General features: G+C 63.9%; 1 protein-coding gene across 9 annotated transcripts in view; it reads right to left on the reverse strand.

Moving 5' to 3' along the window:
* ARHGEF10L (Rho guanine nucleotide exchange factor 10 like) overlaps window positions 1–12715 on the reverse strand; it is a 149766-nt gene that overhangs the window by 90341 nt on the left and 46710 nt on the right. For 8 of the 9 annotated variants that reach the window (XM_089299256.1, XM_089299257.1, XM_089299255.1 and 5 more), the window contains exons 2-3: window positions 6327–6403; window positions 574–762 (exon numbers count right to left, since the gene is read on the reverse strand). In XM_089299256.1, the coding sequence (XP_089155382.1) occupies window positions 574–762; window positions 6327–6363 (226 nt within the window). In that variant the 5' untranslated portion in view covers window positions 6364–6403. Of the gene's footprint in view, window positions 1–573; window positions 763–6326; window positions 6404–6485; window positions 6530–12715 lie in introns of those variants that run through there. The other variant, XM_089299254.1, reaches the window with a different exon arrangement.

A 12715-nucleotide genomic window follows, 5' to 3' on the forward strand; every position in this document is an offset into this window, starting at 1 on the left:
AGGGCCCGGCAGCCAGGTGCCTGTCCTGTCCCTGCCTCCCTGTCCCCAGCTCCGGATTAAGCTCTGGTACCTGTCCTACCTGCACGGCCCGCACCCACCCCCATGCGCTGATCCCAACTCCAACCAGAACCAGGGCCACACCTGCTGTGGGGGAGGGGCCTGCAGGAAGTTCCGGCTGGTCCAGTCCCCAGGTCTCCCCAGGTGACAGCAGCTAAGAGCCCAAGAGCTGCCAGCCTCCCGGGGCCCTGCTCCCCTGCAGCAGACTGGAGGGGGCCCTGGGGGAGGGGGCTCCAGGGGAGGGGCCCTGGGGGAGGAGGCCCTCGGGGAGGCTCTGGGAGGACTCTGCCAGGGGCATGTTCTCCAGGAGACACAGCTCTGGGCGGCCACTGTCCCCCAGGCACAGCCAGGGCCAGTCATTTCCGTTTACAACCTGCCAGAAGTCACGGGGTGCTGGGGTCCCCACTCCCCAAGGGAAGCCATGAACGCCACTGTCTTTCCCTTCCTGTTTTCTGGGAGCTGGGAGCCGGTGCTCTCTCTGCGGCCCCAGAACCCAGGGTCCCTGACACACGGTACCAGGGATGGGGGCGGAGTCGAAGTGGATCAGTGGGGGGTCAGCGTCCCCCTTGGGGGGAAGGCTGGTGACGCGGTCCAGGCCCGTGCTGGGGTCCTCTTCATCATCACTGTCGTCAAACTCAAAGGCCTCTCCTGGGTCGTCGTCCGCCTCAGGGGAGGGGCCCGGGGCTCCGGAAAGCAGCTGATCTCCTGCAAGAGACAGGCGTGAGCCAGGCTACAGGGTCGAGGGTGCGCCAAGGGCAGGACCGCGGGGTGGGAAGCGTCTGCGGGCGGCCACCGCAGCAGGTCTCAAGGCTGATTCGAACTGGTGGCAGGCTCAGGCCAGGGGGCCTGACTGCACCCTTAGGGTGTGCAGGCGTGCGGCTGGCCTGGTGACGCAAGGGGTTCTGCCTCTGCTTGCTATGCTGTGGGAGGAGTCAGCCGGGCTACAGGCGTGGGATCTGGGAGGAGTCAGCCAGGCTACAGGGATCCCACACCAGGGCGCAGGTTCCAGTCTCCGCTGCTCTGCTGCAGACCCTGCTCCCTGCTGGTGCACCTGGGAGAGCAGCGGAGGACGACCCAAGTGCGTGGGCCCCTGCACCCACCTGGGGGATCCAGGTGGCAGCTGTGGTCTGGCCCAGGCCGGGCTGTTGCAGCCATTTGGGACGAGAACAGCAGATAGAATCAATCTCTCTCTCTCTCTCCTGGGTCACTCTTGTCTCTTCTCTGTCACTCTGCCTTTCAAATAAATAAATAAATCTTCTCTAAAGAAAAACAGGCGTGGGGGTCAGGGCTCTAGCAGGGGGAGCAGAGGGAGCGGAGGGCAGGAGCTCCTGTGGGAGATCCTACGGCCTCTGCCTGTTTCCTGTTTCCCGGTTCTATAAGCCAAAGGGCTTTTGGAAGATTTACTTGCTTGTTATTTATTTGGAAGGCAGCGCATCAGAGAGGGAGAGAGAGGGAGATCTTCCATCTGCTGGTTCCCTTCCCAAATGCCCACAACAGCCAAGCTGGGCCAGGACGAAGCCAGGAGCCGGGAACTCCATCCGGGCCTCCCACACGGCTGACAGGGGCCAAGCACTTGAGCCACCATCTGTTGCTTTCCCAGGCACATTACCAGGAAGCTGGATCAGAGCAGAGCAGCGCAGCATGAACTGGTCCTCGATACGGATGCCGGCATTGCAGGCTGCGGCTCAACCTGTGCCACGCGCCAGCCCCAGAGGGTTTTCTGAAGGCATCTGCGCACGTGCGTGTGGGCACACCCTTCACGTGTGTTTCTGCATATGCTTACGTGTTTGTGCGTTTGGTGTCTGTGCAAATGGGCACAGGCAGGCATGGCCTGCACACCGCACATCAGCTGGCCCGTGCTTCGAGACGAAACGGCGGCCCTGGAAGGCAGAGGCTCCCAGGTGCTGGTGCACCCACTGCTGGCGGGGCAGGGGCTCCGCGGCTTAGCCTCCTCCCCTGCTGGCCAGGGTCCATCCCAGGACAGGGCCCCCCTTCCTGGCCTGTCCGTGTCCTCCCAGCCCCCTCCGTGACCAGCGCTGTGCACTCCCACCCCCCCCCACCCCAGCTCCCGAGCAGCGCGTGTCCCACCCGTCGGCCCCACACACTCAGGTCCTGGCCGGGCTGGCGATGGGAGCCCTGGGAAGGAGCGAGCTCGCAGCCCACCGTCCTGCAGGGCCTGACGAGCCTTCTCCTCCGGAGCCGCCGCGGCGAGTGAGGGCTCCCCCGTCGTCAGCCGCGGAGACCTCGCTCCCAGAACCACCAGAGTCCCCTCGGTGCCCGTCCGCCCGACAGCAAAGGGCAGTGCAGGCTGCCTCTGAGGGTGTGCAGAGCCAACCACCCCCACCGGCTGCCCCGCCCACTCCCCTCAAGGCTGCTCCGCCCACTCCCCTGGAGGTGCGAAGCTCAGAGCCTGCACTCTGGGCCCACCTAGCCCGGCGGCACCCCTTGCTGGCCGTATGGCTCAGGGCAGGTCACCCCACCTGGCTGCACCTCGGTTCCCTCCTCTTCTGGAGAACAAAGACCACGCTGTCCCCACAAGGCTGATGGGACCATCGGCTGGGACACGGGCGAGGGCTGCTCGGGGCCCTTGTCGGAGGGGCTGCCCTGTGCATCATGGGAATGACGGGCAGCAGTCCTGGCCACGTCCCCCTGGAGGCCAGCAGCACCCTCCAGCTGTGACACCCACAAAGGTCCCCAGCCACAGCCTCGAACTGAGAAGCACTGGGGGTAGGGGGTCACTGTCAGCGCGGCGCCGACCACAGGGCCACGACAGTTAATACCTGTTCTCACTGCTCCTGCACCCCGGCCTGGCACCCCGGAGGCCCAGGCTGCAAGCCCCGCAGGTGCTCCTGACCTGCTAGAGGTGGATGGAATGGGCGAGGAGGAGGAGGAGGGCATGGATGGACGCAGGGACCAGCAGACGGACAGAGGGATTGCAACAGTCTCTCCAATCCCTCCCCTACAGCGACCAGAAGGCTCCCAGAACAGAACATTCTAGGTGCAAACGTCAGGAACACCTTTACTGAGCTGCCGGAGAGCAGGGAGGGGCATTGCCAACTTCCTCTGGGCTGCGAGGACCACACGGAGGCCACTGAGGGGGGGGACCCAGCTCGTCCTCCTGGGAGCACTGGTCGCTCGGGGCGGACACTGGGCAGTGCCTGGGCCACAGCGCCTTACCCACGGGGAGCCCGAGAAGTCCCCCTGGGGCTTCCTGCTGGGGCCTCAGCGCCTCCTCTCTTTACCCGGTGGGGCACAGAGACTTCGAGGGGAGACGCTGCACCCGCGGCCACACAGCCAGAAGCAGGGACTGGGTGTGAACCCAGTGCCGCTCGGGTCTTGCACCCCAGAGGCTAAACCCAGCCACTCTGCCAGCAGCCTGAGCCCTGGGACATTCTGCCCCAGGCTGACCAGGTCACAAGGGGACACGGGGGTGGAGTGGGAAGCTGGGTTTGTGGTTTCCGAATCACAGTTCTCACCCCTCGCTGGCTCCTAGAATCGACCTTGGGCTCCCGGGCAGCGTTTTCCTGTTGGGGCTGCTCATTCTGGACATGGGTTACAATATTAGTAAGACCACAGGTGCTATGATAAAATAAAATACACTTGGCATTGAATTGATTATTTCAGACTTGCGTTTTGTTTGTGAGAAGCAGAGACAGGGAGTGCTTCCATCTGCTGGTTCACTCCCCAGATGCCTGCAACGGAGGGAGCTGGGCCAGGCCAGGAGCCAGAAACTCCAGCCGGGTCACCCACGTGGGGGGCAGGGGCCCAACTACTTAAGTCGTTCCCACAGCCCCCCGGGGCCTGCACAGCAAGACGCTGGAGTCGGGAGCCGGGGCTGGGCCTCGGACACGGGACATGGGCATTCTACCCTGGGTCTTGACCACGAGGCCAAATGCCCAGCCCTACTCTTAATATTACCAAAATTACATTTGGGTTAATTCTGTGACTGTATGGGCCACTGCTGCTTCCGTCATGTCATGGGTATGCAGGGTGTGCACACATGTGCATAGGACACATGCACATAGTACTCACACGTGCACATGAACATGTACACACACATATACATGCGTGCACACATACATACCAAACACACGAACACCAGTTGTGTCTATGGCTTGTGATTTTAAAAGTTTAAGAAATACTGGAACTGCGCACACAGCCCAGCCTCACTAACAGGGCCTGCCTGACCCCGCAGCGTCCTCGCTGCGCAGGCTGAGGTGAGAGTTTCCCTTTATCACGTGGGGTCAGCCCACCTGGGTGCCCTCAGCCCCTGCTCTCCCGTGCGCTCACTGTGCAAGTGCCGAGGGGCTGGGCCCTCTAAGGACCCGTCACTGATCTCAGGGCTGTGGGAGGGTGGCGGGGTGGACTAACAGCGTCACACATGAGCTCCCTCGGAACTAGCTATTCAGAGGCTGTCGCATCTGCGCACGGCTACTGTCACTGTTACGTCATCATCATCGGAATGACATCACACAATGTAACTGCTGTTGTTACTATTACAGGCCCGTCACAGCCCAGCCCTGGCCGCGAGGGACATGGGCAGTCCGTCCCCGCTCACAGGCCACCCCAAGGCTGTGTGCAGGGACCCGGCTCACTTCCACACCGCCACCCTTTCAGAGCACGAACAGAGTCAGGACCCCATCAGCAGTCACCCACACACCCTGGCCCAAGTTGAAAGAAAAGTAGGCGTGGTCCAGGGTGCCTGGGAGCTCACTGCGAGGCGACGGGGGCGGCAAGCCGAGGGACCACCATGCCCCAGGAGGAGCAGGGCCACGGCTCACTGGAGCTCCAAAAGGCTCCGGGCACGGGCTGCCCTCGGACGCAGCCTCGAAGGACAGGAAAGGCCTGGCAGGTGCGGCTGGGGGTGGTGGGGGCTCCAGGCTGGGCAGCAGCAAGGCAGGGAGCCAGCAGTAGGTGCCCCGGCAGGGAGGAAGGAGGTCCCCGGGCAGTGGACGAGGTGCTGGGGGGACGCCTCTCTCAGGAAGTGCGACTTGTTTCTAAGACAGCGGGAACCTCTCAAAGCATCAGAACTCGGCAAAGAGTCGGGTCTGGGTGCAGATGGGTGACCATGGTCAGCAACATGACTTATGCCAGGTGTCCGCTGCTGGCCCTCCTGGTGAGCAGGACAGCAGGGTGCCGGGCAGCAGGGGCCCTAGGGCATGAACCAGGAGATGCCCGTGTCCCCAGCCGCTGCCTCCCTCCGAGCCATGGGGCCTTGTTCCTTATCAGGAGGGAGAATCTGGCCTCCCAGGCCAGGATCATCGGAACCTTTCCCAACATCTGGTCAGGTGGCGTGACCGTGACCGGAGCTGGTCACACACACCTTCCGCATTCCTGGGCGTGCCCAGGCCTCAGGAAAGCCGACCCATGCGGGCCCAGGGGGCAGGGACCCGGGGTGCCACCTGTCCCCATGCAGCAGGTGCAACTGTTGTGCTGGGCCCCACCCGCAGAGGAGGAGACTGAGGCTGGGCAGGAGGAGACGCGCCCGTCATCCAGCCCCCACCCAGGGCTGCGCACAGCGCACAGTCTCCCGCCGACCCCTCGTGGGGATGACAGCGCCCTCCCTGAGAGACCAATGACCACGCGGCCGGGCCTCGCGCAGCAGGGCCCAAGGTGCCATCCCCATTCCCGCACTATGGATGATGGAGCCCGGTCACCTGACCACGCCTGCAGTGCACGCGGCACGATCGGCTCACCGGGCTGGCGACAAGGCCCCGGGCTCCTACTCTCCTGCCTCCCCAAAGCAGGCAGGAGGGCAGGAAGTAGGGCCTGGCGGGTGAACCGGCCTCGGCCCGGTTCCCGGGGGGCGGGGCCTGGATCCCACCTGCTGTGTCCCAGGCCGCACTGTCTGGGATTGCCAAACAAAATACAGGATGTGGGATTGAATTTCAGATAAACCACCAAGAATCTCTGTTGGGATAAGGGTGTATTTTCTTCTCGGTGTTTCTTTTGTTGTTGTCTGGTTGGTTGTTTTCTTGGGTTGACTCCACCACCCACGGCTCAATGGCCTCAGTTTCCCACCCTCTACATCCAGACCCCGCTCTCCAGGGGACGCGAGGCAGGTTAAGAATTAACCCCCGCCCAGCGCCTACCCGGGAGGAGGAAAGGAGGAAATCACTTCCATTTTGTGGACACGGCCGAGGCCCAGGGCACAGGCCCAGCAGCCGGCAGGGCCGGGACCCACACCCGCATCAGCCCGCTCCGACACCGGCGCCCCCTCCAGCGCCCACGGCCCCCTGGTGAGCACAGCGGGGTGCCCGGGTGCCTACCTACGGCAGGCTGTGGAGGAGGGTTCCAGGAAGCCATCAGACAGTCCAGCTCAGACCAGCGCCGTCCCGCCGCGCGCCTGCGAAAAGAAGGCCACGGTGCAATTAGCTGGGGCTCAAGGCTGCAGGCTCGGGGCCAGGGCGGGACCCCCGGCTCACAACCTGTGCACTCCACTGCGGCCTCAGCGGCTCCACACGCCTTCCTGCCAGCTCCAGCGCCCAGGGCAGCCTCAGAAAGGGCCCAGCCTCCACCCAGCGTAATCATTAACCCAGAGAGAGGCCAGCAGCTGTGTGGCCGAAACCGCATCTTCCCAGAAACCCCTGCTGCCACTGAGGCCTCCTGCTCACCCCGTCCTCCGGGGCTCACGGGCGAAGCCGGGGCGCAGAGACAGGAGCGCACCTGAACCCTCAGGGATGGGGCCGGACGCTTCCTCCTCCAGCTGCCTGGTCACTGCGGCCTCCCCGGGTCTGGCTGCCCTGCGTGGGCTGCCCCCGTGGCCCCTCTGAAGGCCACTCTGTCTCTCCCTGTCCTGCCCCACGGCACTGGCCACCCGGCCTTGGCACATGAGCGCAGGGAAGGAAAGAGGCTGGCGGCCAGGCTCAGGGCACAATCCCACTGCTCGGGCAGCAAGGCGTGGTCATCCAAGGGGGCGCACGTGACCAGGAGGCCTCAGTGGGCAGGCAGCAGGGCCACTCTGAGCAGGGGCTCTGCTCTGCGAGTCCTCCTGCCTGACTGGCCCTGCCACAGACGGCCCCTGGGCTGTGTCTGCCCCGTGGTGGAGCCTGCCGGCGTTCACCGGCTCCCAGGCTGAGCAGACGGCGGGGTGCCGGGGACATCTGAAGCTATTCTCAGCCCATTACAGACGTGACAGGCGTGAGCACGTCATTCCAGGCCACCAGTGAGAACACCAGGCCCAGAGTGGGAAAGGAACTTGCCCAGGGTCACCCAGCTGGGCAGAGTCAGGGCCGAACAGAAGCCCGGGCTCCTCAAACAGCCCCGGTGCTCCAGGGCCCCCAGGCGTGAACGGGGCGGGTGCTCAGCCTGGTGGCTAAGACGCCCGCGTCCTGGGTCAGAGTACCTGGGTTCTGCTCCCAGCTCCAGCTGCCCACCGATGCGCACCCGGGGGCAGCCGTGACTGGGTCCCTGCCACCCACGTCGGGGACCAGGACCGAGTCCCAGCCCCTGGCTTCAGCCCCAGCTGGGGTCGTTGCGGAACCAGCACATGGGAACCTGCTCTCTCTCTCTCTCTCTCTGCCTCTCAAAAAACACAACCGAATCAAAAAGGAAACACAGTGAGTGTGCAACAGTGAGCGCCCCACCCCGGTTCCCTGACCCCCCGGAAGCGACCGCTCTGACTGTTCTCTGAGGAATCCCTCCAGAAGTCTGCGCGTCTGCATAAAGCAACCCCCATCCCCCACCTGCAATCCTCCCAGCCCGGGTCCCAGAGACCCCAGTCACCCACCATCCAGAGCTCTGGGACCGTCCCGACCCATGACACCGTGTCACCATGCCCCGCAGCTCGGGGCCACCGCGTCCTGTCACCCTGGGGCAGGCAGAGCCAGTCGGGCAAGGCGTGCTGGGACAGAGACCGCACTGACGGCACTGCCACGGCGGGTGCTGCCACCACTGCTCCATGGTATTCCCACCGTCCATCTGCTACGTTACACTGCACCACAGAAGCTGGGGGTGAGCCTGCTGGTTAAGATGCCCGCGTCCCACCAGGGAGGACCTGGATTCGAGTCCCGCCTTTGCTCCCGACTCTGGCTTCCTGTCGACGCAGACTCTGGACCGCGGCACCTGGGCCTCGTCTCACGCGGGAGGGAGCGCACGGAGCCCCGGGCTGCAGCTCTCGGTTTTCTAACTTAAACCTCAGTGACGATCTCAGCTCGGCACACGGACATCAACCTCGCTGTTCGGGCGGCATCACAGTTCGTGTGGGATGTGCTTCATTTGTCTAACTCCACCAACACTCACGGCGGGCCCTCCAGCCCCAGGACCTCACGGAGATGCTGTGTGAGCCGACGGGGCGCGCTCCCAGCCCCAGAGAGGTGCCGGGGGCAAGGAGAGAGACGGCGCCCTTTAGGCAGGATCCCGCGCAGGCTTTGGGAAAGCCACGTGTAAGGTGCCCAGGTCTGTGCAGGCTGCGGGATCCCACAACTGCACGGCCACTCCAGCAGCTCTGGGAGGGAAGGGGCGGCAACGTTGACCCCATTTTGCAGAAGGAAAAAGGGAGGCACCAGCCTCTCGTGCAAACCACTTGTATAAACTTGGTGCTGGGGCCGGCGCTGTGGTGCAGTAGGCTAAGCCTCCGCCCGCCGTGCCGGCATCCCTTACGGACACTGGTTCTTGTCCCAGCTGCCCCTCTGCCAATCCGGCTCCCTGCTAATGTGCCTGGGAAAGCAGTGGAAGATGACCCAAGTCCTTGGGCCCTGCACCCATGTGGGAGACTGGAAGAAGCTCCTGGCTCCTGGCTTCAGATCAGCCCAGCTCTGGCCGTTGTGGCCATTTGAGGAGTGAACCAGGGGGTGGAAGACCTCTCCCTCTCTCTTTCTCTCTCTCTCTCTCTCTCTCTGTGTGTGTGTGTGTGTGTGTGTGTGTGTGTGTGTGTGTGTCTCCCTCTGTCTGTAACTCTGCCTCTCAAATAAATAAATAAAATCTTTAATTCAAAATAAAAACCTCGGTGATACACAGAGGCTGTTACTGCTTCCAGGGGCCAAAACCCAGGCTCCTTCACTTGAGCCATCCCCTCCACCCCACCGCCGGCTTCGGGGCGACTCCCGCCTCGGCTCCAGGCCTCCAGCTCTCCTGGGAGGGGAGAGACGCGCCGTGCACGGGCCTGAACCTTCCTCGCGTTGCTCCACCTCTTCCGGTAACTCCCCATCTTACAGATGCAGAATCAGAGGCTCGGAGAAGTGGCCCAGCCACCGACGCGGGGACGAGGCCAACGCAGGGACTTGAGCCGGGGGTGCCGGCCCCAGAGGCTCGTCGCAGTCCTCCGATGATCTGGCCGGGCTGGACACTGGGGCAGGAATCTGGGGCCCTAACGTCTGTTCTCGGGGGCATGGGAGAGAAGCAGGGGAGATGGCCACCCCAGCAGAGCCTCGCAGACTTAACAGCAGGGAGACCGGACTGCCTGGTTCCACCTGCGGGCCACACAAGAGCCAGGAGGCCTTGGGTGAGTTTCTGCACCTCATCTCTGGACCTCAGTTTACTCATCTGCAAAACGGGCACTAAAGAGTTCTCGCCTCCCAGCGGGGGTAACGAAAGCCACAGGAAATTCCCTAGAGACTCCCAGACGCGCTCCTGGGACACCCTGGTCTGCCACTGTCACCAACATTTATTCCGCCCAAGCACTGCCAGGCTGTGACGACCACGGCCCCGCCTTGGGGGTCCGCGCCCAGGCAGGGGAGCCGAGTCTCAGGGTCCCCCGGGGTGGCGGGTCCCTGCGCAGGTTGTGCTGGCCTGCCCCTCCACGTGAGCTCCGGCCTCCGGGCTGCTGCAAGCAGGGAGCTGCTCTTCCTGCAAAACCACGGGTGGCCGGCGGCGCTTGGGCCACCTGTGCACGGAGGAGAGGGCGGGCAGGGACCGCGGGACAGCGACCGTGTCAGGCGGGGCCTCAGGCCACAGAGCCGTCCTTCTGCCTGGGTCTCGGTGTCCCGGATCTGCGGGCGCACGAGGAGCAGAAAGAGGGGAACTGGCACCACAGCCTCCCAGCCTCCCTGCACGGACGTGGGACGGGGAGCGAAGGCGGGGCTGGGGCCACGGCTCTGCAGGGGCTGCGCCGGGGACGGTCATGGCTGAAAGGACGGGAGTTGTGGCCACGATGACCTGAGTTCGAATCCCAGCTCTGCTGCCTGCCTGCAGCAACAGGGAGCCTCCCCGCTTCCCCGGTGGGCAGGCGTCCTGTGCGAAGGAGACCGGGAGGAAACCGTGGGTGCGCCGGGCAAGCAGGGATCCCAGCCCTGAGGGGCTCGGGGGGGCGGGGTCACAGGAGGCGCTCTCCTCTTGGGGGGGGGTCACTGCCCATCCCCATGGGCAGTGAGCTCCTCCCCACTGCGCTGTGTGCGCCGGCACCAGGAGGCGGCCCTGCTGGCGGTGCTCAGACAGCAGAGATGCCAGGGAGGCGGCTCTGGCTCCCCGGCCCCGGGCTGAGCTCGCTGACAAATCCCACGGGAGAGCAGCCCGGCCGCAGCCCCTCCCACCACCTGGCCGCCCTGCTGGCCGCAGCAGGTGGCTAGCTCCATCCGGGGCTCCCACGTGGGCGGCGGAGACCCCAGTGCCTGAGCCATCCCCGCGGCCTCCCAGGGTGCACGTTAGCAGGAAGCTGGATCAGAATCAGAGGGTTAGGGTTAGGGTTAGGGCTAGGGTTAGGGTTAGGGTTAGGGTTAGGGCTAGGGTTAGGGTTAGGGTTAGGGCTAGGGCTAGGGCTAGGGCTAGGGCTAGGGTTAGGGTTAGGGTTAGGGCTAGGGTTAGGGTTAGGGTTAGGGCTAGGGCTAGGGTTAGGGTTAGGGCTAGGGTTAGGGTTAGGGCTAGGATTAGGGTTAGGGTTAGGGTTAGGGTTAGGGCTAGGGCCAGGGTTAGGGCTAGGGCTAGGGTTAGGGTTAGGGTTAGGGCTAGGGTTACGGTTAGGGTTAGGGTTAGGGTTAGGGTTAGGGCTAGGGTTAGGGTTAGGGTTAGGGTTAGGGCTACGGTTAGGGTTAGGGTTAAGGCTAGGGTTAGGGCTAGGGCTAGGGTTAGGGTTAGGGTTAGGGACTCAACCCAGGGCCGAGCCCATCACACAACACCTACACCTCAGGGCTCTGCCACGGCAACCACTGTGCTTAGTTCTTCTACGGTTCCCCCTCCCCTAGGGTGCAAGTCCCCCCAGCCCAGAGGCCCCGGCCTGCACCTGCCTGCCTCCCACGCTCCCTCTGCCTCTGCCGACAGGCCTGGGGGCCACCTCCACCCCCACCAACCCAGTGCTGTGAGCCCTCCTCCACCAGGGTGTGTCCTGGACAGACACCCCCCAGGGCCCTGAGAGTGGGGGGCTACCCAAGCCCTGCTAGAATTCTGGGGCAGGGAGGAGGGTCCATGGTGGGCAGTGGGGGTGCAGGCAGCCCAGAGCCGGGCTGGCAACTGCTGTCACAGCCAAGCGGGTGGCCTCGCGAGAGGAAGTGGCTGCCACCCAGGCTGGCACAGAGAGCGACAAGGACGAAGCTGGGGTCCAGCCACCCATCTCACAGGCTGGGCAGGACCAGCGTCGTCTGAGAAGTCTCCCCGGCACCCAGCCATGGTGACACCGCACGGCACACCTGCCCGGTGACCCCCGGCTCTGTCAGACCCTTGTGAGCACCTGCAGGATGAATCAGGCCCTGTGCGAGGACCTCCCAGAACTGCCCCTCCCTCGCTCTCCAGTCTCAGTGGCTCCCCGTCAGGCCCGGAGCTCTGCTCCCGCCCCACAACCCCGCTGGCCTGTTTCCCAGCTCGGGGCCTTGGTTCAGGCTCTGTGTTCCCTCCAATGGAGTTCTTTCTCACAACCAACCAGCAAACTCCTACTTAACCTTCAAAACCCACACCCAATTTCCCCCATGGATCCTCCCCTGACCCATTTCAGGCACTGGTTCCTAACATACTCATGTTCCAGGCTCCCCCCGACCTGACTCAGTGGCTCAGGGTACAGCTGGCCATGGGCCATTTCCAGGGAGCCTAGGAAACCCTGGGGTGCACACCCCGCAGTCTGCACACAGCACCAACCCCGGCGGAGGCCAGGGCACACGCGAGAGAACAGACGCTGAACTGCACACAAGAGCCCTGCCATATGGGATGCCAGTGCTGCAGGCTGGGGCTTTAACCCACTGCGCCACAGCACCGGCCCTTTTTTTTTTTTTAATTTGAAAAGCAGTACACAGAAGACGTGTATTATGAAGAAATCAACCAATGGAGAGCAAAATATTTTGCACCAAAACAAACTTATCTTCTAATTCCGTCTTTCCACGCATCTCTGGTGTCCCTGGGGCGCGAGCGGACACTGGGCTCCGTGGGCGGGTTCTGGACTCAGCACCTGTCCACAGAGTCCCCACCCCTCCTCGGGGAGGGGGGGAGGGGCAGCGTGGTCCCATTTCACGCTCAATCAAGTCCAGGCCGGACCTACTCCACCAGAAGACCTGCCCCGCCTGAGGTCACATCGAAATGCCAATGCCGGCAGCCCCCAACCCAGAGCCCTGTCACTTAGTTCCCATAGAGTGTGAAAGACGCCCCAAGGCCACACAACCCCGGATGTGGGGGCCTGGGCTGGGGGGGAGGAGCATCGCTCCAGGCCACCACCCCCACCCAGGGGGCGGAGCCCTGGATCAGCCCCAGCTCCGCCCCTCGCCCACCAGGCACTGGGCCACTCAAAGACTCAGAGGGTTCC

Source organism: Oryctolagus cuniculus, chromosome 7 (genome assembly GCF_051225735.1).
Source record: "Oryctolagus cuniculus isolate XC-2025 breed Fujian yellow rabbit chromosome 7, ASM5122573v1, whole genome shotgun sequence".
NCBI lineage: Eukaryota > Metazoa > Chordata > Mammalia > Lagomorpha > Leporidae > Oryctolagus > Oryctolagus cuniculus.